Source organism: Lethenteron reissneri, chromosome 43, assembly GCF_015708825.2.
Source record: "Lethenteron reissneri isolate LAM-NWPU_2019-01 chromosome 43, ASM1570882v1, whole genome shotgun sequence".
Taxonomy (NCBI): domain Eukaryota; kingdom Metazoa; phylum Chordata; class Hyperoartia; order Petromyzontiformes; family Petromyzontidae; genus Lethenteron; species Lethenteron reissneri.
The window spans coordinates 913,813-940,711 of NC_083821.1; the positions used below are offsets into that span (position 1 = coordinate 913,813).

At 49.3% G+C, this 26,899-nt stretch overlaps 1 protein-coding gene across 1 annotated transcript in view; it reads left to right on the top strand.

The window, feature by feature from the left end:
- The first annotated feature begins 11,997 nt into the window (after window positions 1-11,997).
- Window positions 11,998-26,899, top strand: part of LAMA2 (laminin subunit alpha 2) — a 97,956-nt gene continuing 83,054 nt past the window's right edge. Inside the window, 1 exon segment of the mRNA XM_061569562.1 lies at window positions 11,998-12,348. Coding sequence (XP_061425546.1) covers window positions 12,267-12,348 — 82 coding nt within the window. The 5' untranslated portion in view covers window positions 11,998-12,266.

Consider the following 26,899-nt stretch of genomic DNA (forward strand, 5'->3'; position numbering starts at 1 on the left):
ATGGAAATAATAAAATAATAAAAATAAAACATAATTTAAAAATATTTTATTATGTTTTTGTTTTATTATTTTATTAATAAAATAATTTATGTTTTTCTGTTTTATTTTTATTATTTTATTATTTCCATTCTACGTGACTTTACCGAAATAACCAAGAAGATGAATCCCTGCAGTCACAAAAGCATTAAATCGAAATTTGAGCCATTTAGTCTTATAGTTATGTAACCTACGCATTTAAACATTTTTGATATAATATGTAACAAAAATTTCATTTTTTTCCCCTTTCGTTTCCACTGCTACCTTTTTTAAAATTTGTCCATGGTTTTAGTTATTTTTTTCTTAACAGAATTCGATATTTTAAGAAAATATATTGCCCCCAGGAAATGTGTGTTTTGTTATTATCGAGGTGTTACCTCTAAACCTATATTGCCATGGGATGCTCAACGACCTGTAACCCCTTCATCCCTGAGGGTGCAGTCTGGAGAAAAATCACGTGGATGAACATTTTTTGCGAATTGTGCCGTGTTTGTGTAGACCCTGGCAGTGCACTGCGAGTGCGTTTGTGCAATAGCGAAAGTTACTTGAACTGCGACGATTAATCACTTATCGATCAATGACAGCCGCCCATAAATCCTACATTATGAAGCTGGGAAACCCCCTACAAGCCACGCTTAGCGTGACGTGCCTGATGATGTCACCAGGCATGGGAAAGCAGATGGGACTCATTTTGGAGAAATGCTTTCATGGTTTACGATGATTAATCTTGTAAAACAATCGATTACTTTGGCTGAAAAGGTCTACCCATAATAGCAGGTTTTTATCGCCAAGTTTTGGGTAACATTTGAATCAATTTGGCAGATTTTTTTTGTATAGGTTAAATACCCGGTCCAAATACGAGTATGATCTTAAATCTATCCTACATTGGGTCGCCTTAACGAAGGTTATCGTGACCCCTTGGACCGGACCGACCGACAGTCATAGCTAGTGCATTAACGCTTTCAACTTTGCTTGCAAAGCGTAAAAGAATACCCATATTTCGATGTTCAGTAGAGTCAGGTTGCTTCCACGCGGAATGCCGAACCCGTGCGGAACAACTTCACAACCACAACCTCTGCCCCGGCCGCATCTTCATAAAGAGTCTGAAGCTTCAATCTCCTCCCTGACCCCACCCCTCCCACCCCCTCTCTTACTTTTTAGCCCCTTGTTACAAGCAGCCCTTTGCCCGCCTCAGCAGTTGTTTCGTGCTGTGGTTGTCCCACCTGATGACGGACGCTTGTGTTGCGCCCAAAACGTGGTCATTTAATTTATTTAGTTTTATATCTACGTGACTTTACCGAAAGAACCAAAGAGTCTGAAGCTTAAACCCCCCTTCTGAGCTTCCCCCTTGTTGCCCGTGCTCGTGACCCCAAGCGGATGCCGAGGCGGTGACGAGATCGCGTGACCCCTTTATTGCCACCAGGGCCTGTCAATCAGCAGCCTTGCGACTCGCAGCATCGAGGCCTGACGCCTTCGTGCGAGCGTGGTGTGCGTCGCGATGCACTTTTGCCACGGTAACCGAGGAGCACCCGCGTGTGGGCAGAGTTGGCAGCAGCCAAATGTCTTTAATGCGGCTGCGTAAACTGGATTCGCGTCAGGTCAGCCGCAGTGGCTGCGGCGATTACCGAGTATCACCTTTGTGGAGACCCCCAGACACGACACTCGGCTGCACCGTGCACTTCCCCAGACTATTCAGTCTGGGTTGGTAGAGGAGGGCACATGGTTCATTGATGTGAGGTGTGGCTGGATTTGAATTCGGGTCTCTGGTTTCTTGGAACAGTGCGTGAGCAAACTCCGCCACCACTGCCTCTCTATATGATAATGTGAACAGAAACAGCCCGGAAGGTGTCGACATTTGAGCCCCGGCGTCTGAGAGAGGTGCTGGGCATGTCGTGGCAAGACAGGAGAAGCAATGCACAAGTCCGCAAGAGAGCACGACAGGTGAGCGTCTGTGGATATTGATTCGGCAGACGCGGCCACGCTGGGTGGGACGCGTGCAGGATGGGTGAGGGCCCGTTGCCCAAGCGGTCTCCACGTGTCCAGCGACCAAGGGCCAGGACCTCACAACGGGTGGAGGGAGACTGTGAGGGCAGATCTATAAGGTCGCCGCGTGTTTACACTGCAGCATCAGCAGCTGCTGTGAGACCAGGCTTTGTTTGGCCACGATGAGATCTTGATGTTGATCATAAATTAAATAAAGATAATGATTCAGTCTCTCCAAGCGGACGAGGGATTTTTTTTGCTAAAGTAAAAAAGTGAAACTCTTTTACGCCAATTCATATTTTTTGTGGTTAGGCCACGTAATGACATGAAAAAGTTTGTGTCTGGAAACGGGTGAGACATGGCCAGTGACTGCTCACGGCAGACATTCGCCTTGCTCGCAACGAGACGCCTCGGTGGCGAAGAGCGGAGATCTGGGCTCAAGCAAGAGGAGCCAAGCGCCCCATCCCCGCCCCCCCCCCGCGTCTCATGCGGCGCACAATTGGAAGTGGCATCGCGCGGTAGGAGGGGTGGGCTGCGGATGCAGAGGCCTGCGGCAAACCACGGCACGGACTTCTCCCCCCCCCACCCCCCCGACAAGATTATCTTTCCACTTGGCTGCATAATTCATGAAGATCGCCGCTTGAATGCAACGGCTCCGCAGGCCACGTTTTGGCAGACCTGGCACGTTATTTTTTTATCTTTTTATTCCATCGCTGCCCGCGTCGCTCTTGTCACTAAAAGTGCATCATTGTTCGCGTTCGCAACTCTGATCGCTTCTGACTCCCAAGTCCCGGCCGCCGCGTGCCTAGCAGCCCGGTCTCAGGCACGGCCCCACTGTCTTGCAACCGCTGATGAGCTCTCGGTGTTAATTCGCGGATGTGTGGGCTGGCCACGCCGTGGTTGTTAAGTTGTTTAACCGTGGTTCAAGTTTCGATGTAAAGCTTTCGTGACTGCAGGGATTCATATTCTTGGTTCTTTCGGTAAAGTCACGTAGAAGATAAATAATAAAGTAATAAAAATAAAACATCACAAAATAAAATTATCGTGGTTCAAATGTTTAACCGGAGGGCAACAAAATGTAGATTTCGTTGACAAATAAAAGTTTTTGTTGCATTAACAATGGCACACTCTGCCTCTACACACGAACCATTCCTTCATCATTTCTGGAATTTAAATTTGATGTTTTATTTTTAAATGCGGTGTCACGTGTGGTTTTATGTTCTAAGACTTATAAACGCAGGTTTCCCTGGCTTTATGCGGATTCAGTGTGTGTGCAATTTCGCGTCTATGCGGCTGACCTATTTCTACCCAAACATCGCTCTATGCGGGTTGGGTTCACTCAAACGCGTTTATGCGGTCGGGCGTGGGAGAACATTGTGTACCGTGTGTGTGTGCCGTGTGTGTGTGACGTGTGTGTGTGCCGTGTGTGTGTGACGTGTGTGTGTGCCGTGTGTGTGTGCCGTGTGTATGTGTGTGTGTGCCGTGTGTGTATGCCGTGTGTGTGTGTGCCGTGTGTGTGTGCCGTGTGTGTGTGCCGTGTGTGTGCCGTGTGTGTGTGCCGTGTGTGTGTGCCGTGTGTGTGTGACGTGTGTGTATGACGTGTGTGTGTGCCGTGTGTGTATGCCGTGTGTGTGTGTGCCGTGTGTGTGTATGCCGTGTGTGTGTGTGTGCCGTGTGTGTGTGCCGTGTGTGTGACGTGTGTGTATGACGTGTGTGTGTGCCGTGTGTGTATGCCGTGTGCCGTGTGTGTGTGCCGTGTGTGTGTCGTGTGTGTGTGTGCCGTGTGTGTGTGTGCCGTGTGTATGTGTGTGTGTGCCGTGTGTGTATGCCGTGTGTGTGTGCTGTGTGTGGTGTGTGTACCATGTGTGTGTGGTGTGTGTGGTGTGTCTACCGTGTGTGCCGTGTGTGTGTGCCGTGTGTGTACTCTGTGCGCCACACGGCAGACAGCTGTCTCCTCGTGCGGTGTGTTGTGGGTTGGGTGACTGTACGAGCCAAACGACGCGATTTCGCGTTGTGAGCTCTAATTTTTGAACGCATCTACTACTGCCGCATGACGCGAGGGGAACCCTCTGATGCGTTTCGCTCCACGTGCTGGGGGCTTCTGGAGTGAACCATTCGGGACGCAACGCGGAAAAAACACACGGAGCAATCCAACCCCTAAAACAGCGCAACCGCGATAACCTCATCGCACGTCCGATTAGCACAGTCAGCTACGTACGGCGCGAAGGAGGTTCAGCATCGATACAGTAGCAATGGGACGCATTGCCTCGCCGACAGCTCTTCCTCTAGCTCTTGAGGCTTGCTCTGACTTCATGAAATGTCAACGTAACTCTCTTATTTTGCAGCGTGGTGTGGTTGAGTGTGGCGTTTTATTGCCGCTCTCAGAACTATGAACACGCGGTAACTTTGAACCCAGCGCACCGTGGACATGCACTAGTGCCAAGGTCGTTTGAGGTTTTTTTTTTAAAGGGCCATTATTATGGCGCAGCAATTACCTGCGTTGAAGCACAACTCCAGCCGGCGTGGAAAGCAGCTTCGGCCGGAAATATTTTGGAGAAAAAAAAATCCCTAAAAACAGTTGTGTTGTAACTTCTGCAAAAAGTTGAGCGCTGTTGTAGCACTTCATTCTGATATATATATTATATATATGCAAAAACATCACATCTCTCAGACCCTGTGTTTAATTATCCGAGGCCTCTACTTGCACGTGGGCATTCATTCACATGCACGCACTCGTGTGTGCATATGTTGAACAGGGCGATCCATTTATCGATGCCCCACTGGTTCACAATGAGCCTCTTCTCGACAAGTGATGGGGTATTGAGGAAGCGATCGCTGCATATCTCACAGAGGAGAGTGCTAAAATATTTGATTAAGAGAGGCTTTGAAATTAAATTCTATACGTAATTCTCCCTATTATTTAATTGGAAAAAAAACCTCTGTGTGGCCTTAAAATGAAAGTATAGAATAGGTGGCGTGTCTCGCAATGTCACTTCTTCATAGCGCCACCAAAGGCTCTTGCCTGAAATAAAAAAGGCGTGTACACCACTGCCAACGCAGCAGAACCACCACCATCATCATCAAATAATGTCATAATTTATAGTCTAATGGTTCATCGTGTATAACTGTAGCTAAATATACTGTAGAGTTGGTGAAGGTTGAAATTGAAAGGATAAAAGTGTGTTGAGGCAATGAGCACACCGCCACAATGACTACGCATTGATGAGATGACATCAGTCGTGTGTCAAGTGGCACAGCTCCACTGCTCTCATCAAATGCACCATTCATATGTTTTGACCCCAAACATTTGGCATTGACGTTAATTCCAAAGCACGTATTTAGTGGGCTGTACCGTTTATTTGTCTGGAGTATTTCTTTATAACCATAAATGCCATTATTTGTAACCATTTGATAATCCACTGCTATACCAAGGCCTTCCCACGCAATTTTGGTCGTAGGGGTTGTTGTTTGACCATACTTCACCACGCTGGTCGGTGTGGGTTAATGACATGAATTGGTGGAGAACCAAGTGCAGTAAGTTGCAGGAGGCTTGGACGACGTGGTTGGAGGCACACTTATTTATTAACACCAACTTGTGTACAGTAACGGGAATACACAGCACTTGAAGGGGTATCGTCCCCTTCACTCGTCTTACAGGGAGACACAACGTCTAACCCCGCTAACCTACGCCCGAGTCCTCCACTACGGAGCTAGGGGAGGCTACCTATCCCAGCCCTGGTCAAGCTGGGATCCCGGCACCCTGAGTCTCCAGACCGGCTCTTATAAGAACGTCAGTCTGGGCTCTCGGGGCCACGCCACCGGCTTGCCCTGGTCGGCCCTGACAAGGACAGCGAGCCAGGGGAGCTCCGGGGCCTATTCTAGCTGGTCTTCACTCTTCGCTGGTTTAAGCTAATACTCGACCTCGAGCCCTCCGGCTCACCACCTTTTATAGCACTCGGCCCCCGGGAGGGGCCCGTGGGGGATGCAGGTGCGGACGTCGGTGTGAGCACCTCCTCTGTGTACGGCCCTAACCACGCCCCTTGTGTTTGTTACCCATCCGTGCCCATACATCTATACAATTACACCTCTACACCAGTACCAATTCAGACCTCACTCGCCGCTGAGGTTGGCCGTTAGCCACCGCCGAAAATCTGACTCGGGTATCCAGGTGCAGAGCGCCCTGCGTGAGCCCACGTGACGATGTCGTAAGGGTCCAGGACCGGTTCAGATGTCGCTCGCCAATGATGTTCACCGTGCTCAGGAATCGAACTCGGGTCACGTGGCTCCATAGCGCAGTAAGCACGGTGCCACTTTGCCACCCCACCATAAGAATACATGGAGAGTACGCTGTGTCATCGTTTACCATTGCGTGCCAAATAATACATGTAATGACTACATTACATGGTCAATTATTTATATTAATTGTAGCCCTCCTGCAGAAACAAATGGGAACAATAATGTTTTTTTATTGAACACTTTCCTACATTGGCTTCATTGTTCAATTATAAATATTAAATAGACCTTCGCAAATAAAGAATGTTCCTGGGCTCCCCGGCGGTTACATGCACGTGATACAAATGTTTCGGTGCACTAAAGTAAATCTTCGTGGTAGGATTGTGCAGATTGATGAGCGACCGACCTCAAACTTATCTACAACATTTAAGCAACGTTCACGGCTCGACCTCAACACTATAGGAACTGCGAATTTTAAATGTACATAGAATTAAAGGAAAGTCGTTTGCAACAAAGCATCCACAAGCACTCCACAGTAGAAGCATCTATTTAATTTTAATGAAGTGCTCAGTCTTAAACATTTAAACCTCGTATGAAACGTAAAAAGTTAATTTTACTGGCTATATCATTTTTTATTACACTGGATATTACTTCATCGTGTAATTTAATGACGCCTCCATTGCAGTATAGCTCTCCAATGTGTTTTATGTACCTCCTGCTATTCGGCATAACGTCCGACGTTTCGTGTTGGGAGCTTCTCCTTTCTGATTGTATCGCGTTGCCAGCTGCTGTGTGAACGCTCAGCGTCAACAACCGGCAGCTGCTGCTGCAGCTGGGGCTGGTGCTGCAAGCTGGTGCTGGTGCTGGCGTTGCAGCTGGGGCTGCAGATGGTGCTGGGGCTGCAAGCTGGTGCTGGTGCTGGCGTTGCAGCTGGGGCTGCAGATGGTGCTGGAGCTGCAAGCTGGTGCTGCAAGCTGGTGCTGGTGCTGGCGTTGCAGCTGCTGCTGCAGATGGTGCTGGGGCTGCAGCTAGGGCTGGTGCTGCAAGCTGGTGCTGCAGCTGGTGCTGCTGTTGCAGCTGGGGCTGGTGTTGCAGCTGGTGCTGGGGCTGCAGCTGGGGTGGTGCTGCAGCTGGTGTAGCAGCTTGTGCTGGTGTAGCAGCTGGAGGTGGTGCTGCAGCTGGTGCTACTGTTGCAGCTGGGGCTGGTGTTGCAGCTGGTGCTGGGGCTGCAGCTGGGGCTGGTGTTGCAGCTGGTGCTGGGGCTGCAGCTGGTGTTGAAGTTGGTGCTGCAAGCTGGTGCTGCAGCTGGGGCTGCAAGCTGGTGCTGCAAGCTGGTGCTGGGGCTGCAGCTAGTGCTGATGTTGCAGCTGGTGCTGTAGCTGGAGCTGCAAGCTGGTGCTGCAGCTGGGGCTGCAAGCTGGGCTGCGAGCTGGGGCTGCAGCTGGGGTTGCAGCTGGGGTTGCAGCTGCGGCTGCAAGCGGGGCTGCAGCTGGGGTTGCAGCTGGGGCTACAGCTGGTGCTGGTGCTGCTGCAGCTGGCAACCCTATTCAAGTGAGAAGCTCAATTTTAGCTCCTGCAGAAGCTCCCAGCACCTGGAGCGAAACGTCGGACATCGTTTTGAACAATACACGGAAACACGTCTCGGAGCTACACAGCAACAAGCGCACGGCAGTGGTGTCCTCGTTTGCGGGGTCTACCAAAATAGCGGGAGCAACATCGCAATGATATTCTGTGGCTGCCACCTGACGTTCATTGTGGGCTCTGCAGGGCTCCTTATGTACAGACGCCGCCGCGGCCACTCCAGAATCCCACGGGGTTAGGGGAGATTAGAGATTCTCTGAAGCCTGCGAGATAGAGAGAGTGCAATTACCACAATAATTGATGAAAGGAATATTACAGTGGCAATATTTATTTTAACGCTCTCGGAAATGTAACTAATAACACTGCAATAAAAATGTCACACGTCTCTCTGACTTAATGAAAACATGTATTTGCTGCAAGCGACGCAGTGTCAAGACACTGTGAAATTAATTAAAATGTGCATTTGTATATTCACGTGTTACACCGTGACGCAATCATTTTGTGCGGTTCATGCCGCAGTTCGTGTGTTGTCTCTCTGCGTGGACGTGCGCTTCTGCACCTGCGATGGTGAAACGAGAACGCGCCACGCACGAGACGATATTTTTTGGGAAATGCCATTCATCGCGATATCGGTTTCCCAGGACTTTGTAATTGTGTTCTTAATTTTTTCTCGTATTGTTTTGTGCTATTATGTGCTAATGAATGTTGAAAATTATTTTATCTCCAGTCCACTCACCATAAGACCATAATACGTATTTTAATCATTGTAACTTTACACACCATAATGCCTTATGATTCTCATGCTGTCAGTTAACCAATACATAATTCAAGGAATTGCAATAATGATGACGTTATACAACGGCCCATGTCATAAATTACTCCATAAAAAAGTTTGTAATTGAATTTAGAACAGTAGCACTGCACAACGCGCTCTCCCCTGAAGCCCTCTCGTCGTGGCCAGGCGCAGACCACCACACGGACCTCTCGCTCGTGAGCCAGATCGCCGCACACAAGAACAGATTGGCGTAGACGATCAGGCCGATATACCGTCCAGAAAGGGGCTCTCTAGAGCGACAGCTCCCTCTGGTGGGAGTCCGTCCGCCGGCAGTGTCGTGGGCCAGCAACCGCATGGCTGCATGACCGGCCCAGTCGGCGTTCACCACGCAGCCACCACCTCTGCATTTCAATCGGCACGGCCCCTCACGCGCCCTGCAGAGGGCGGCACCGTCTCGGCAAACGCTCCACAGCGCCTCCGCATTTCACGCGTGGCTGTCGGTGTCCTTTACCGGATTATAATTCAGATGAACCGAAATGACACGTTTTAACAAGGACGCGAATTATTGTATGTATGTGGTAATACTGCGTTTGGCAGTGGGTGCACAAGCACAACCAATAGTAATCAAATAAATCAACATTATTCAATACGCTGTGGCATTTAAAGGATAACTAAATCTTTCAGAAACTATGAATTTTTTTTATTTTACCAGGTAAGGCCCACTTAGCGATATAGCTATTTTTCAGAAGCGACCTGGCCACAACTGATAGCTGAACGCGTGATGTTGATTCTACACGTGTAGGGATTTACCAGAGGACCCGGATAAAAATCCACGCGACCACGGGGAGAGAGACACGCACATTCCAAATATGCAGCAGCAGGGGTCAGGGTCTGGATCGAACCAACGACCTCCTGTATACCAGGCGAGGTAGTTGGCATCTCGCACTGTATCAACATATTTAAATGCGAAAATGTACCATGCTGATGGGGATTTAGTATTATCCATAATAGAGGTTTTGGGCTTGGATCGCGTAATTATGAATATGTCGTTAAACCCGCCACCAGTCGACATTTAAGAACGAAACAGGAGGAGTTCTCCATAAATCTGTCTGTCGCCTGATGATGCTGATGGTTTAATTACTGGCGAAACGTCGCACTCGAATTGTAAATGTTGTAGGTTTACTCTGCAACACGGCGGTGTTGCTGTATTAGTAACGAATTGGCGTGTTTTCTTTACCGTGACAACCCTTATTAATTGGCTGTGTCGGGCGGTGGCGGGTTTACCGACACATTTGTATTTACGCGATATAACCCCAAACAACCTCTTATGGATACTATTGGTCGCGAAAGCGTACGTGTTAAACTGGGATTTAGTATTTTGAGAAGTGTATTTTTTGTCAGAGTTCACAATCGGAATGACTTGGACACGCTGCTAGTGACTGCATTGAACATTGCGTGAGTGCCGTGTCTGTGGAACTGCAGCGATGTGGCAACAAAAATACCATCGCAAGAGGATCCCGTGAGCCGAAGTGACGGTGCAGGTCGGTTCAGTCTCCACCCCCACTCGTCTTGTGTCTGTCGGCAGGTTGCGTGTGATGGGGTTCCATGTTCACATCACGGCAGCAGCAGCAATGTGGTTCACGAGCTTAATGCCATTGTCCAGATCTGCTGCCGGTCGCAACGAGAGGGCTTCAGCAGAGAGAGAGAGAGGGTTCGTGTCGGTTGTTGTTCCTCCTCCTCCTCCGAAGTCGAAGGGGCGCAGCCTGCAGTGGTCCATAGTTTGGGCTGCATGGTCACAATCGCGCTACTGTGGCTGGCCTTCAATTTCTCATTCATGAAGGAGATGGGCGCATCGGCATGTTGATGTTCTGGTGCGGTTGATGGTTCCATCAGTGCCTACGAAAAGTAGTGTCGACGCCAGGAGGTGTGATGTTTTCTTCTCGAATGAGAACGCTCGTTCGTTTTTATGACATTATTTTATTATTTAGTACTATACACTTTTATTGAACTTGCCGTGTTGTCGGTTTATATTATTTGGAATCTTTGACGCTTAATATCTTCGGATATACGAAGCCTAACGAGCTGACATTCTCGACACAGACCCGCCTCGCGTGACAATTCAAGATTTCATTAAAGAAACCGGGTCCAGGGCCTGCCCGTCGTGGCCCTATTCGTGTTCTTAACTACATTTTGACTCATTCATAATCCGACATTTTAACCCCACCCTTTTTTTTTAATCACGAATGGCCGCGACCAACCTATTGACGCCAAACGTCTCGACGTCCATCCACAGCGGCAGTCGCCGGCCACCCTGCGGTGAATGAGAGGTGACCCGCTCCTACCGCCACTCGTCACGGAGCCGGAGTGGACGCTGCCCTCCCCTTCCTCAGCGCGAGAGCCCCAAGTCCACAACAACTACTAGGCTCATAACAGAGAGGTTTTTGGGTTAGAGCGCGTCAATATAAATGAATCGTTAAACCCGCTAACACCCGATATTTAAGAACGAAACCGGAGGAATTCTCCACAACTATGGCTGTCGCCTGATGATGCTGGTTGTAATTACTGGCGACACGTCACCAGTAAATGTCGCAGTGGGTTTACTCTCCAACGCACCGGTTCGTGCTGCACTAGGAACGTCTATTGTGGATATTATTGGCCGCGAAAGCCCCACTACATATTTTAAACTAACTATTGCGTTATATAAAAAAACAAGATGTTCAATGCACACTTTTATTTGCACTCAAGAGGATAAAGTAAATTATTTAGACCCCCAAATTAATACAATTTAAATGGCTTAATAAAAATGGGTGGCTTCCTTTCGATGCGTTTCATATTCTTTCATGCGAGCCACACACTTTTATTTAGCACATCGATATTTGATTAATTTAGGGGTCGCATGTTTTTATTTTCTACTTTTGATTGCAAAAAAAGTGTGTGCGTTAGAATGCTTATTTTTTTACCGATTGCTTTTAAAAACTAATTTGTGTGTTGAGTTTGTCCTTTCCGCGCACTTCCGATTCGCACGGTTGGCTACGTACGGTGCGAAAGAAGTTCACCGTACATACAGTACAGACGTTTATTCTGGACGTCGGCATTTTCTCCTTCGCCAGCGAAGTTCTTCCACTGGCGAAGTTCTTCCGCTAGCGAGAGGGAAACAAAAAAAACTTCCGCGACAGGAGGTCGAACCGGCGATCTCCGAGATTGCAAGTCCAGCGTCCTAGCCATTGCACCACGTCAGTAATCTATTAGACTGTAGTATATAAACTGTCAGTGAGTTGGCCTGCCCTCCTGGCATGCCACCGGTCACGCAGTGGCCACCACCACCAACCACCACGCACCCAGCCTCGCTCCCTCTCTCTCTCCTTGTTTGGAGGCGCGAGTTTTATTTTTATTTTAAAGCTGCCGCGTTCCTCTGCAGGCGCAGTAGCGCGCAACTGCGACGCGGGGCGCCCCACTCATTGCATGGCTCGGCTCGGTGGCAAACTCTCGCACGCGTTCCCCATCACAGCTATCTTCATCAACCGCATCGTCCAGTCGTCGTCTCGGAGGCTGTGACATCGACAGCCAAGCGCTGGACAGCTTCGCCGCGTGAACACTCGAGGGTGACTGTGGAGAGGAGATTCGCCACCACACCGTGATCGGTGCTGAGGCTGGAACGATGAAGGCACGAGAATGCGCGCTGCTGCTGCTGCTCGTCACTTGTGCCGCCTGTGCCGGGTTCACTGAAGCCCAGCAGAGAGGTGAGATGGTCTCTCCCCTGTCCACCACCCTCGTCGCTCTGACGAACGCCGCAACGCACGCGTGTTGTACACAGTCGCATCGTGCGTGTGTGCTGCCGGAGCACACCGAGACAGCACCACGTGTGTGTGTGTGTGGAGTGCTCTTGCCACTGCCATCTGGAAATCCAGCAGCATATGTTTAACGAGCCTGACTCTGCGGATGAGACGCAGAAAGTCTGAACCCGTCCAGAGTTTGCTGCCTTTAAACAAATGCTGCTTGATAATAGAGGTCTGGAATGCCTGCAGGCTGGTGAACAATGTGTGTGTGTACTGTATTTATACGTGGAGACGCAGCACGGGGTTTTGATTACACACGTGTCATCATTTTAATACGGGCTGATCTATTTATAGGTGTCCCGTGGAAACAATGGTGAGAGATTACAGAGAGAACGATGGTGAGAGATTAAAGAGAGAACGACCTTTTGACTTGAACGCCACGACACGGCTCCCGCCGAGACGTGCACTTCATCAGTCTTCTAACTCGGGGGCTCTGCAACCACAACAACAAGTAGAGACATTCTCTTTCGAATTCTATGTTGAAATAAACCTCTATTTCAAGAGCCGCAGCGCACTGTGGTGGATACGAGACGCTGGTCCTGAAATAAATGAAGTCACGAGGCAGTTTCCTTAAAGAGCCGCATGCGGCTCTAATCCCACTTCGTCTGAGATGCGGAGCCATCCCATTCACAACATTCAGTCACCTGTTGGCAAGTAAAGAGAGTCATTAATTACTCTGTTAATGTATCTCCCAGTGTAATTTCGTGGTTTTAATGTAGTCTTGATGTTGCATTTAACCTCGAGTGTTGACTCTTTCTTGTTTATGATTGGCTAAACATGTACAGTGTATTCATTCTGCATTATGAAGTCGTGACTATAATTATACCTCGAATGTCATTTCAAAGTGCTGCTTTGTCAGTGCATATCAGTTTAGCAAACTTCGAATGATATTGAGGAAGAGCGAGGAACACGTGGGTTGGAGAACATAGGCAAGTTATGGGCATCTTATTGACCGTCAAATAAAGTAAGTGGGCTCGGGCAGGACACGTTGCTATTGGTGGTCGAGACTAAGCACGGAGTGGCAGTCGAGGGTGGGACCACGCCCCGAGAGGACATCCACCACAACACGATGACAGCGAGGGGATCGCTTCATCCTGCTGTGGACATATCGTGGCTGATGTCTTTTAAACGCCAAGCGACTCTCTTCGTGATGTCCCTGGCCTGTTGTGTACACGGCGTGTTTGACGGAGCAAGGCGCGGCCATTGCACTCGTGCGGTCTGTGCACGGCTCCTGCCGGCCACGTGGCTCAGAGGCAGAGCAAGCGGCTCGTGATCGAAAGGTCACGAGTTCACATCCCGATTGGGGGTTGACAGCCCATCATCGCTCCAGGGTCCTTAAAATATCTACCACATTGTAGAGAAGTCAACTTTGGTGGTCGTCCAATGGTGAAACTAAAACCCCCACCATAGGAATGTGGAATGTCCAGCACGGGCTCAGGGCTGCAAACAGGAGATGAGCACCAGGGCCTCAATGCTCATTTGGGCAAGAACTCACGTTGACGTGTTTATGGCCCGTGAGTGCAGGGAGTTTAGCGTTGGTGTGTGGGGCTCCTGCTCAGCCCATGGGCAGTGGCGTCTGCCCATTGCCCTTGGCTAGAAGCAACAGGGCCTAATAATAGAGGGGGTCTTGCATGTGTTCACGGCGCGCTTGTCATCGGACTGCGATTGTTTAGCAGTGCGCGTAGCTATATCTGTGCGTATTATTTTTAAATACAGACGTGATTCTACATTCGATCTATACAGTAGAGTTATCTCTATCCGAGGCAATGTACGGGACGTTGGTCGCGGGTCCTTTTCGAGGCAATTGTGGATAGTAGGATTAATCTGAGGATGAACTCCAACTATCCGCAAAATGTGTGTATTATAGAAGCCATTCGGCAGTGCTGCGTGCAAAAACATGCAGATGCAAGGAAGAATATGGTCTGGATAATATAATAATATAATGGTGACAGCTCTTGTGGACCCTATACATTGTGTAGATAATAGGATTGACGGGTAATAGGGTTAGAGGAGTGCTGCTACAGTCTATAAGGGAAATGACAAACAGTTTATGACGATTTTTCGATTTAAAGCTTTCGTGACTGCAGGGATTCATCTTCTTGTTTCTTTCGGTAAAGTCACGTAGAAGGGAAGTAATAAAATAATAAAAATAAAACATAATAAAACAATTCTCACGACGTTTCGGCTACAACGCAAGCAGTCGTCTTCACCTGAAGACGGCTGCTTGCGTTGTAGCCGAAACGTCGTGAGAATTGTTTTATTATGTTTTATTTTTATTATTTTATTACTTCCCTTCTACGTGACTTTACCGAAAGAAACAAGAAGAAGTTTATGACGATGTATTGAAAGTGTGCAGATCCACACCTTTAACCAATGCATTGCCTCTTAAGCCAATGGACCCACGAGACTTTCTGTCCTATTTCATATTAAAATGAATGAGTAACTGCTGCGCTGCGGTCACCACGTGGCCAGTAGGCAACGAGACGTGGAGCGGCGTGCACCAGATCCACCGCGGCTGGCGGAGAGCTCGCGAACACACGCTGCTCCGGCTGCACGGTTCTTACGTCGCAAGGCGAAGTTACATTCACGTAGATGTCATGTAGATGCTCAAAGTGCTATGAAGACCGGGGTCCTTCAGGGTTAACCTCCATGTCTTGTTCAAGTTAACCATAAATTATTGGCTCACTGCTAGGTCGGGTGGCTCAGAGGTCAGAGTACGGACCCGGCACCGCTAAGATCCTGGGTTTGAATCCAGGCAGGCGCTGGTGAATAACGGGGGTTTAGAGCGAGGTGACTATGGTCCCAGCTTCGTAACCATTTTTTTTATTCATTCCCAACACATGAAATTTGGTTTCGCATATAATTTGGCTAAATTCCAGCTGTGAGAATTGAAGACGTAAATTTCCCTGCCCTTTAAATCGCAAGGAATTTATTCCTCCGCGGGTAAATGAAGTATAAAAAAATCACGGATAACCTCGCGGAGAATAGGATCCGTGATGTTCATCCCCAAATCATCGCGGATACGAGGAGTTCTGCTCTTTGACCATAACACTAAGAGCTGGGGCTCGAGTTGAACTGCGCACAGCAGCAGCAGCAGCAGCACGGCGTCCAGGAAGGGAGTTTCTATAAAAAGATCACCTTCATGTGCAGCAGCAGCAGTCCTGGCCGTGCTTGTTCCGGCCCAGTTTAGCGGAGGAGGCTCAGGCCAAATTGGCAGCTGAGCAGCCGTGGGCGGTCATTCGGTGTGCTGCGGCGCTAAGAGTGGCGGAGCGGTGGTGGAGCGGTTAGCGCTACGCTGCGGACCTGGCGACCCGAGTTCGACTCCCGCTCAGGGCCAACACCAGCGACGATTATCTGAACCGGTCCTGCCCCCCACTCCCCTAGGTCGACTCAGCCTCAAATGAGTGCCCAGTGCGGTGTGTAAACATCGCCACTAGGGAGACAAAGGCGGTTGGTCATGGTGATGGCCACCCACGCTCTCGTGTGCCGTTCTGACCTTCATAGGTGCTCGCTAACAACACTTGTCCCAACAGTTTGTTACAGGCTATACAGAGGATCTTTGTCATTTGTTGGTGCTCGGAGTGGTGACGATGTTGGGTGTGAGGTCACTCGACAAAGTCTCGTGTGGGGTCACCGTGATTAGCTTCTGTCTCGTGTTTGACTGCCCGCGTCCACCAGGGGACCTTGACCCGACACTCCGCGTGCACGGAGAGTGAGTGACACTTTTGTCAATCCATACACGGATGAGGACCTTTTCTAGATTTGAAGCTTTCGTGACTGCAAGGATCCATACTCTTTGGTTTTTTCGGTAAAGTCACGTAGGTTAAAAAAGGAAAACGAAAACAAATACATTAAATCACGACGTTTCGGAGGCAACACAAGCCCCCGTCTTCAGGTGGAACAGTCATCAGCAAAATTACTGTATCAAGTGAAGTGAGCTCTAAGATACACGACCTTGTATACTGGTTAAGGGGAGGGGGGAGGAGCCAGGATGGGCCGTGGGGGGACGAGGACTTTCCAACGCTGTGCAAGTCGTGGTGACTCTTTAACCATAACTCACCACTCCGGTCACTGCGGGTTGGTGACGATGGGCAGCATAGACGGCGGAGCGCATAAGTACATGCCAACAATGGGTGTTGCCGAGTAGACCTCTGCTGCCTGTAACGTAGGCCCCCATCCCAATGACAACCTATTCGTGCCTGGAGGGGACGTCAATCCAAGCGCTATCCAGGCCCAAGCATGCTTAGCTTTTTAGATGCAAATGATATCGGACAACTTGTGTGTGATTTGGTCACAGACTAGCTGAGAGTGAATGTTTGCAAATGCTTTTGAGCAGACATTTCCTGCATCGCTAGTGGCAGCAGCTGTCCCACGCTTCCACTGGTTTCACACAACTCCGTCATATTAATCAGCGAGCACGTTCAGCCGTTTACAAATCGGTTATCATCATCGGTTATCATCATGCTGGATGAAGGCCTCCACAAGCCGTCGACATCTCTCACGGCTCTGCGTTGTAACAAACATCTGTTATCGTTGGCAGTATTTTGTTTACATTCTTATTCTCCCGAAATTCTAATGAGACGCTGTTTGCCGAGCGTTTAAAATAATAATGGAAACGCGCTCGTGTTGAGTGTACGACGGTCATTCAAAGCAAAGGACCGTGCCGCTGGTAATGGGAATGTATACGTTGGTTTATTAGACTTCCGGTCGAGTTCACATTTCGTGACAGAGGCGACACATTTCTCTGCTGGGCAGGAATCGTGACTTGGTCTTCCGTGACAGCTTCATGAATCGTCTTCGCGGAGTTGTGCTCTCGAAACTTGGATGTTAAATGAAAATAAAAATAGGCCTGGATATCAAAATTTGGACACTGAAAAAAATTAGCACTTTCTGATTAATCTGACAAATGAAAGTGATGTCACTAATATGTGCCACTAATATTCCAAAAATGGTCTCACGTGACACCAGGTGACGTAATTTCGCTCTTGCTGTGGTGTGCAATCACCACGCGTGCTGTCGGAATCGCAGAGGACGTTCAATATCCCTGTGACGTCACTCGAGATGCCAGGCAGTTGTGTCCCGGCGTATTTGGCAAGTTTGTAAAGTTACACCGCCAATTACTCGCTGGGATTATTACACGGCGATCGTTGTCTCCTCTGCTTTGAAAACTTGTCACGGTCATCCTGAAAAAGAGTCTCAAGACTTAGTGAGGCTTTCTAGGATAAACAAGCATAATATTAACAATGATAGTACCTTTAGTTCGTGTGCAGACACATGAATATGTAACATAATGTAAATAAAATGAAAATCCGAAAAATATCAGAACTTGTCCATAAAAATGAAAAATACTACATTTGTATTTAAAAACTCATCGCTACCGTCTCTAGGCTCGATGGCAGAACGTAACAACACAATCTCGGTTAATTTGAGAGCAAATTTCACTTGTCAAAGCACAATCAAAACAGTAATTACTTTTGCCATGCTGAAGCTCATTAAGTTCTTAATTAAATGTTATTTTACAGGGTGTGTTCACAGTAATAGCAGCAATTATCTTGAGCCAAATACAATTACTGCCCTCGAAATTAAAACGGTAAATTGACTTTTATCTTTGCTACCCTTGGGGCCACGGGGTCGAGCTCGAATTAACGTGAAATCGTAACCTCCAGTGGGTCCTTTTTTATTCGACCGAGTCTCGGTTATAGAACCTGTGGTGCTGATCATAACGAGGAGAGAGCTGAGGTTGTGAGGGGGGTGGGGGGGCAGTTTCGCAGTGGTTCGGGCACCGCACTGCAATCCCAGCCACCCGACTTTGATTCCCAGACGCGGCTGAGATCAGTGGGGACAATGATATCCGAGCCCATCCTGGGCCCCTCCTCCACGAGCCCACACTGACCGGTATGGTGAAGCATGGTCATGTGAGCACGTGACCCACACCGTATGGGGAGGCCCTCATCCAGCAGTGGATTGACCCATTGGCTGTACTTTTTTATATCTACACATACTGGCAACTTAAAAAAACAAATCATCAGGCGTGGTTGGTGTGCTTTCATATTTTGTTCATCTAAAAGCTCTTTCCAGAATTATTTATTAAGCATTCGACAGCTCAGAAAGTGACATTTGCAACATCTCCCAATAGTGGCAGCAACAATGTGTAACCCTTCATCAAATCACTGTTGGATGACGACTTCCCTACAGTGTGTCATCATCATGATGGTGGGGGGTTGTCTATACTTCACCGCTCTGGTCGTTGTGGATTGGTGAAGACATTTGGGGGATCAGAACCTGCAGGGAATCTCGCGCCACTGACGTGAGCCGTGGCCGGCGATCGAACCCAAGCCGCCGAGCTGAGAGCGCAAGAGACCGCGCGCGGACACCTGGTCTCATTACACGTAGCCATTTAAGTAAATTATCTAATTACACGTATGCATTACAATCAAGAGCGGTGCAATTTTTATTTGACTAACAGTAGTTGAGCTCCACAGTGGAATATTTGATTCCATACCAAAGTTTTCACGTGCGAACAACACCCTTCCGCTATTAGCAAAAATGTCTCGAATATCACACGGCACTGGGGATCTGTATACCCATAGAGGCCTTTGTGCAAGAAAACAGATGATTTGCTCGCCCCTTAAAAAAATGTTCTTCATTGTAAAACGAAAAAAAACCGTTCCCAGATTCCAGCGCTAAAGGAAAACACATGTTGCACGCACACGCACACACTCGCACACACACACACACGTGTGTGTGTGCGAGTGAGTGGAGGAACCCCGCGCATTGCTGGGTCCCTGCGTGCTGAGGAGCAGTGAGGAGCAGTGAATCAACCCATCTGTGGGCGAAACGCCGCCGCGCTAGTCGTGCGATAAACGGCACTCAGTCCCTCGGGCGGTCGCGAAGGTAAAAGCCCCTGACCTTTAGCCGTCACGCCAACATTCATTTCCTCCTGACATTTCGCCGGTGATTTTTCTTCGTGGGCGCGCAATGGTCGGCCCTGCATGCGCCATCGAATACCAAACCCCGAGCGACGACAGGGGTTGAGATTCGTCGTGCGGTGCGCATCGATCGAGCCCCGAGAGCAGTAATGTGGTTGTCGGATTTCAACAGATGTGCAGTCTGGCCTCAGGGGGCATTGGGCGTAGCGCGTTGGCAACTTGTTGCAGAGCTTCGTGGCTCGAATCCAGCATGGCCACCCGGGTTAATACTGCCTGGCCCGCAGTAAGATGTTAGCCGTGATGACCGACAATTCCCTCTGTGCATCATCTCACGAAACGCAAAAAAAAAGCATTTAAACATCATCGTTGCTTCGAGCAGCCTTCGGATCTCGGTCCAAAAGTCACCGGCGCCTCGACAACGCGAACACCGCCACAGGCCCCCGCGACGGCGCCTCTGGAGTATGGCGCCGGACAAATGAACGAGCCCGTCGCTCGGCAAGAGCAGGCCGTCGTGTGCCCGCGTCGCGGTTGAAGGCGCGCGAAGCTGACCAACAGGCAGGAGTGGGGACAGCCCTGAGGGCCACCGCCAGCCGCCACCCGTTGGTCGTGGCTTGTCGTTCCCCAAGTACGCTGATGCTGCCCATTGCCCGAATTCCGACGTTTGCATAACGCGCCATCCCTTGAAAACAGTCGGTCACACGCTGCCGCCGCTTGGCAGTGAACGCAGCGGTCCGTGTGGCTGCACGGATACGGACCACAGCCGCAGCACAGCAGTGACGGCGTAGTAGTAGTATTATTACTATGATGATTTTTGTCAACCGAGAGCAGATGCATTCATTGGGCGACTGCACATGTTCAGAGTGTGCTTAAGCTAATTGTCCCATTCACTGCAGCAGCAGCAGCAGCAGCAGGGTTTGCTCAGAAAGAGGCAATGCGCTCACCTCCAAAGCCAACTTTTGAGAAATGGTTTCCAGAGCCGACACCGAGCTGGAGGCTCGCGTGCACCGGCGATGTCATTCTGCTCGTGTGCTGCGCTCACAGATGTTGCGGCATGCACACTGCTACCCTGCGCTCGAACGGGGCCCCTGTGTGCATGTGCACGTGCACCACTTTCTTCAATCTGCCGCTTGACTAAGGCCACCTCGTGCGTGTGCAGGGTCGCGATGGTCATTTGACCGCCGTCTCCACCTTGGTCAGTGCGGGGCGGTCAGAAGGCAGGGAGCATAGACGTGGATGCGTAGCAGTGCAGTACAACGGTGGATTTTGGTGCATTTCCCTCTACTGACCGCCCACATGGCCCCGCAAGAGTCGTGTCAAGGTGTGTGAAGCGTGCTCGCCAAGCAAAGGCATTGCAGGCTCTCAGCTGCTTGCCTTCCGAGATCCGACTGGGAGCTTTCTGGTTCGTCCGTTCAGTGGTGTTAATATATTGCTTATGCCTGTCGAGACATAATTGTTTAAGGTGAGTGTTGTTTTTTTGCGTTTTAGTATGTTGTCCTTCCCCGCACCGTATGAGTGGTCTGAACCAAAGGGCAGTCGGTGCAGCAAATAGATTAGCTTTCAAACCTAATTTTAATTATATTTTCTTGGAGAAAATGGATCCTTGGTTAATGTTTGAAAATGTAACCCACTTATGGTAACTTGTAGGTGACTGTAATCATTAATAGCTAATGTACCACAACATTAGAATAATAAAATATGAGCCTCCTGAAGAGTCGAGCTCGTGTCATATACTATCTACCGCAAGATCTGCTAAGTGTGAAAAATACGAATAGGTTTTACCCTTTCTGCCAATAAAACAAATGTTTAGATGCTCAAACACCAAATAGAAACCTTTTTCAAGGAATCAAGTCTGCATTAACCACACGTGCTTGTGGTGAACATGCAAACAAACATCCTGTGATAATATATGCATCGTCTATTGCCAGAAAGAGTAAAACCTTTTATTTCATACTTTGATACCGGCAAAAAGGTCCCATGATAGATCTGGTAAGGTTGTTCACATTTTTAAAAGAGCCTTCTACATTAGTTAAGATCACTTAAATTAACAGCATCCTGAGCTGCAATTGTGTTAACCTGCTGTCGTCATCAGCCATGGTCAATCCGCTGCTGAATGACGGTCTCCCCACGCTGCCCGCTATCTGTCCCAATCCTCGCCAAGTCCAAGCTTGCGCATGCCAAGAAACCCCCATCACAGCAGAAAACGCCGCGATGCGATAATCCAGCGAGCACTCGCACACGAACTGATTCCCTCTCGGGCGCGTTCCACCCGTAATAGAGGTTGTTTTTTGGGTCTTCTTCTTTCGTCTGGATTAATAGCAGCAGATTAAAGATGCAATTTCAGATGTGTTATCCACCCAATTGTCTGTTCAGACGCAGTGTGGATCTCGTCCATTCCTCCTTTCGAGGACGACCGGAGCAGCAGTGGCGGAGTGCTTACGATGCCCGTCGACGGTTCGGGATTCGTGGCCGCACCACTCGCAGGCCGCCGAATCATTGACGGCGCCATTTGTGGCATCGGGTGGCCGCGTCGGTCACGTGGCCCCGTCCCGATTCGGTTGATGTTCGACCACTGGCGGCGTGGAAGCTTGAAAGTGGCGAGGTTCGACGGTAGGGTGGCTCTACGTGATATTCATTGTTGACGTCGTCCGCAGTCGAGACTCTCCTCCATCTCTCGCCTTCATTTGTGCGTGTGGCGTGGAGCGATGTTAGATCGTCTACATGTTAATGCGTTCCGTCCACTGACTGCCACTCCGTGTCTCGCCTTGCCCATCGGCTCCACTCGCGTGGCCCATCTCGGCACAACTCACTCACTCTTCCTCAGGGGCGCCGTGTGGATCAACATTGTCATTTAAATTCTATAAATATATTTGGTGGGCAGCGGTGGCGCAGCTGTTAGCGCACTCCGCGGGGAACGAAGCCACCTGAGTTCGATTCCCAACCGTGGCTATCATCAGCAGGGAGTGAGAGATTTAAACAGAGGCTCAAAATAAAGCTGTCTCTGGTGTGGACCAATCAGTTTCAAAGACAATGCATAAACTATCAGAGCATGTTTTTTGTTTGCATTCTGACCACAAGCATTGTGGTTAATGCAGACATGATCCATTGTAAAAGGTTTCAGTTTGGTGTTCTAACATCTTAACACCTGTTTTGTTGCCAGAAAAAAGGGGAAAACCTATTCTCGTGTGTGTACGTAATGTGTGTGTACGTAATGCGTGTGTACGTAATGTGTGTGTACGTAATGTGTGTGTACGTAATGTGTGTGTACGTGTTGCGAGCATATGTAACGTGAGCGTATACGCAACGTGTACATTTTAGGCTACGCAGCTTTCATGAATAAATCTGATCTCTTTTGAAGAAGTAGTCGCAAAATAAGCCTTCACATCCGGGAATTGTTGTTGTAATATCCTTGAGGGAGAAGGTTTTTTTTCTTTCGTTCGAGAGGTTTTCTTCCCCGCTGTGGCGATGGCACTGCGCCAGTCGCGTGAGTCCAGCCCGGGCAGAGATCCTCTCAACGATGTCGCCCCCCACGGACGAGCGGACGGCGCACGCGGCTAAGCTGCCCAGTCGGCCACATGTCCACCGTATGTTGAACTTCTTTCACGCCGTACGTAGCCAACCGTGCTAATCGGACGTGCACGGGAAGGACAACAGACCAAAAGCAGTTCTGAAGAAATGAGTTTTCAATCGAGATCGAGCAGAGCATCCAAGCCCCCAGCGGCTTCCTAACACAGCCGCGTTGTCCATCCGCCACTGGACACGGGCCTCCCCACGTGGATCCTGGGGGTTAGTCGACCACACAGGGGGTTAGTCGACCACACAGGGGGTTAGTCAACCACACAGGGGGTTAGTCGACCACGCGGCACGCTGATCGGCGCAGGGTTGGTGGAGGCGTAGAAACTAAGGCGCGGGAGCGTAGAAGTGCAGTACAATGATTCATTTTGGCTGAATTGCTGTTGGCTGCCCACTACACTAGACGACTTATGAGCTCTTTAAACGTCTTACTATAGCGCGTTTGTCTTGTTGATGTCACGTGTGTCTTTTGAATCTCATGTCACTGGTGAGTGACAGCTGCATCAGCCCCGGGACCCTCTCTTCACCCGCATGGTGAAGTATGGTCAAACAGCCTCCATTAGCGACACAGTAATAGCCAGTCTACGTACCGCCAACAATGAGTAGTGTGTTACATTTGGCTTTCAAATTGGGCACAAAAGTGTACATCCACTCATTCATTTCTGCGGCTTTGGTGAATTTGTGGGTCGACCGTTGCGGGGTCAGGGGTCACCAGGGGCGGTGCATGAATGCCTCACTTGCCACAAAAAACCGATGTAAGCGTCACACAGAAGTGAAATACAACAAAAAGGAGAATCTTTGAAAGCCAATTTTAGGCAGAGCTCTCGGACGTGTTTTGGGGTTGTTACCGCGTGCCGATCGGGGTCTTGCCCGACGTTTATCTCCACGGTGTTGGGGGCTTGACTTGCTGAAGAAGCTCCGAGCAGACGGAGCGGAACATCGGACATCGTGCCCAGCAACACGCAGTGCGACCCGTGACAGCGCGTCGGAGATCTGCACGGCGGCAGCACCAACGGCGTGGAAATCTGCGCAGTCGCAACTTGAAGGGCACGCTGCTCAGACAGAAGGTCCAGGACAGGTACAGTTAAGTTAGACAATTGATTTGAACATCATTTCCCGCACCTTCGATTAGCACGGTTGGCTAAGTTCAACATATGTACATACTTGAGTAGTGGTAGGGCAAGCTCACAGCTGAATACTTCTTTTATCATCTGGAGGAACGAGGCATATTTACGCTTCGTACATTTTGCGAACTCCGTGCTTTAAATCGCGGTTGTAACAATCAATGTTTTTCAAGTCGCATGCCATGGGTTCAATCCGCCCCTGCAGCCACTAGTGACGCTACCATTCACTGCAACGTTTCTCCAACGTGAGCCTGTCCTCGTGGAGTGAAAGGGTTTCATTTTGAGGTAATACGAGTAGAGGCCCCGTGCCATGTGCACAGGAACCCGTAGGCCGCAGTGAGACGACCGGGCCGAGGTAGCGGCTCTGCCGCTTCGGTGAGTGTGGCCGGTCTCTTCCAGGCAGCACAGCAACAACAGCGCAACTTCCCACGGAAGTTCCATTCGTCTTGGATCATCTCCGCGAAAGTCATCGTGCCCCTCGTGTTACAGAGCGGAGGTGGTGTAGGGAATTGTTCCATCCCAGTGTAGCGCGGTCTGGTTCTCGTTGTGTTTTTTTTTACTTTCCACTTGTTTGAGACGCGATGATCCCGGGGTGATTTGGCATCGTAGTGGGGAGCGGAGAGAGATTTTTGAACTTGACACGAGCAAAACGATGGGGGCCTCCGATCTTGGCTGAACATTCAGCCACAGGAACGAACACAAACTCCTCCACCGGCTTCCAGCTGGCAGCTCCAGACAGAAGTTTGAGCTGGAAATAAAAAAACAATGGCTTAGAATCGACAGTCCGTTTTGTTTTTATATGCATGTGTTAAGTAATGCATAACTGTCACGAAATGTTTCCTGCTAATTTCACATCCAGTTCAAGTTGTTTTCGTGCTCATTGTTTGTTTGCACTTGAAGCGGAAGTCGTGAGCTGTAAATTGTTTAATCTAGTAGGTGATCTTGATTTGAAGCTATTAGTAGGTGACCCCAGCTTCACTGCAGGAATGGCGTGCACAGCTCTCTGCTGGAGCCCCGCGCGGGTCGTGAGGGCCGTTGGACCACACGTGATCACGCTGATCATTGAAGCTTGGTGTAGGCGGGGAGCATAGATGTCGGAGCGAATAAGTACGGTACAACAGCACAGTCCCGCAGCTGATATCAGCCGGCTGTGCATGGCTGTCACGATCAGGATTTGTATTTATACTGGAATAATCCGATGAGCTATGCAGCTCTTTTTCACAGATGTCCAGTAGTGGCACATGTGCCGCTTTGTTTGAAATGGTTAGCTGTTCAAGCCCAACGGACACCCCGGTTAATACTGCGGGTGTTTTAATCACTTGATGTTAAAGATCCCGTTGTGTTCATCTGAAAAATGTATGCCGTGTGTGGCATCATCACGGTTCAAATTTGCCAAATTTAAAAACAAATCTGCCAAAACATATATAGTTGACTAGAACAAAAGATCAAGATCGCATCTCTACTGGCAGACTAGACTCGTCTGTGAAACATAGCACCTATGTGATAGTCTTGCAATTCAAGAACAGCGTGGACACTAGAGGGTTACGTGTTCACGTATTGCTGAGCCAGACTCGTCCGGGTGACTCGGGTAGCGCCAGTGTGCGTTACGTTTGTTTTCATTCAAAGTATTTTTGTAAAAGCAGCTTCTGAAGTTGGGATGTTTCCCCACCCCACCCCCGCTTCCTCCCCAGAAGTCTGGGATGATCCCATCCACGTCGAGTTGTAGTTTCTCGGCTGCACCTCACCCGAACGAGGCTTCTAAGGGCTTATAGGACAACAAAGCAGCACAGCCAGACGAGCCGCGATGGCAGTAGGAACACTGTATGTCTGGGATTTACAACGATGCATATTCCGTGTACGTTCTGCCAAGTCCATGCGGCTTCAGGTCGAGGTCACTCAGAGAATAATGGCCTCTGCGCTTGGCATCTTTCAAGTGAATACTTGATTTTTCCTTTGCGGGTGTCCGTCCAAGCACAGCGATTCCAGACGGTTCTCGTAAACAGAGAGCACCTCCGTTTGTTGTTGTTGTTGACGTTCTTCTCATTGTCGATGCGTTTTGTGGTGGCGCGTTCATAACCTAATCCACATGCTGACATTTAAAACGCAAGGAAAACGAAACTTTAGCGGCGTTTCATGTCTCGGGCAAAGGATTTCGGCCGGAAAAGAGCCGAGGGCTGCCTCGCGATTGATCAAAGGAGAGGAGGAATGCAAGCGTTCATCATCGCTAATGAGGTGTCATCTGCCACAGAGTAGGCCACGAAAGCCACGCTCTGTTATCTCGTGTGACCTCTTGCACTTGACCGTGGGTCGATATCAAGGTTGCTCCGTGCCTTTAAAGAGACCGACAATAAAGCACATGGCAGAGCCTCGAGCAGGCATCCATATAGCAACAGGACAATTTCATATGCGGTCATCGTCATCACCATCTATGATGAATCTACTACTGGGTAGAGGCGGTCCCAAGCTGTCACCGTGCCGTAGTCCTGTGAGGCTCACCATCTATCTCAGCACCTGCACACAAGATGATTTCACGGACGCGTTCCATCCCTCGGCTGCCACTCCGTCATTATTCTATAGACCTTTGACCACCGTCCCTTCCAGCGCCGTGTCCTGCCCAAAGTCCCCTGACAACGATGTCTTGATCCTGCGCATGCTCTCTAATCCGTGTGCTCCTTCAATTACGTACCCGATAGCAATTCAATTGTGCAGCTCTCCGTGCTCCTTTGCGTACTGTGCAGTTTTTGTTCCAACTATAAAATAAACTTCATTTTCCCCGCCTGAGGCAGCCTGTCAGCCACAGCACTTGCTGAGTAATTATCGGCGTACCGAATC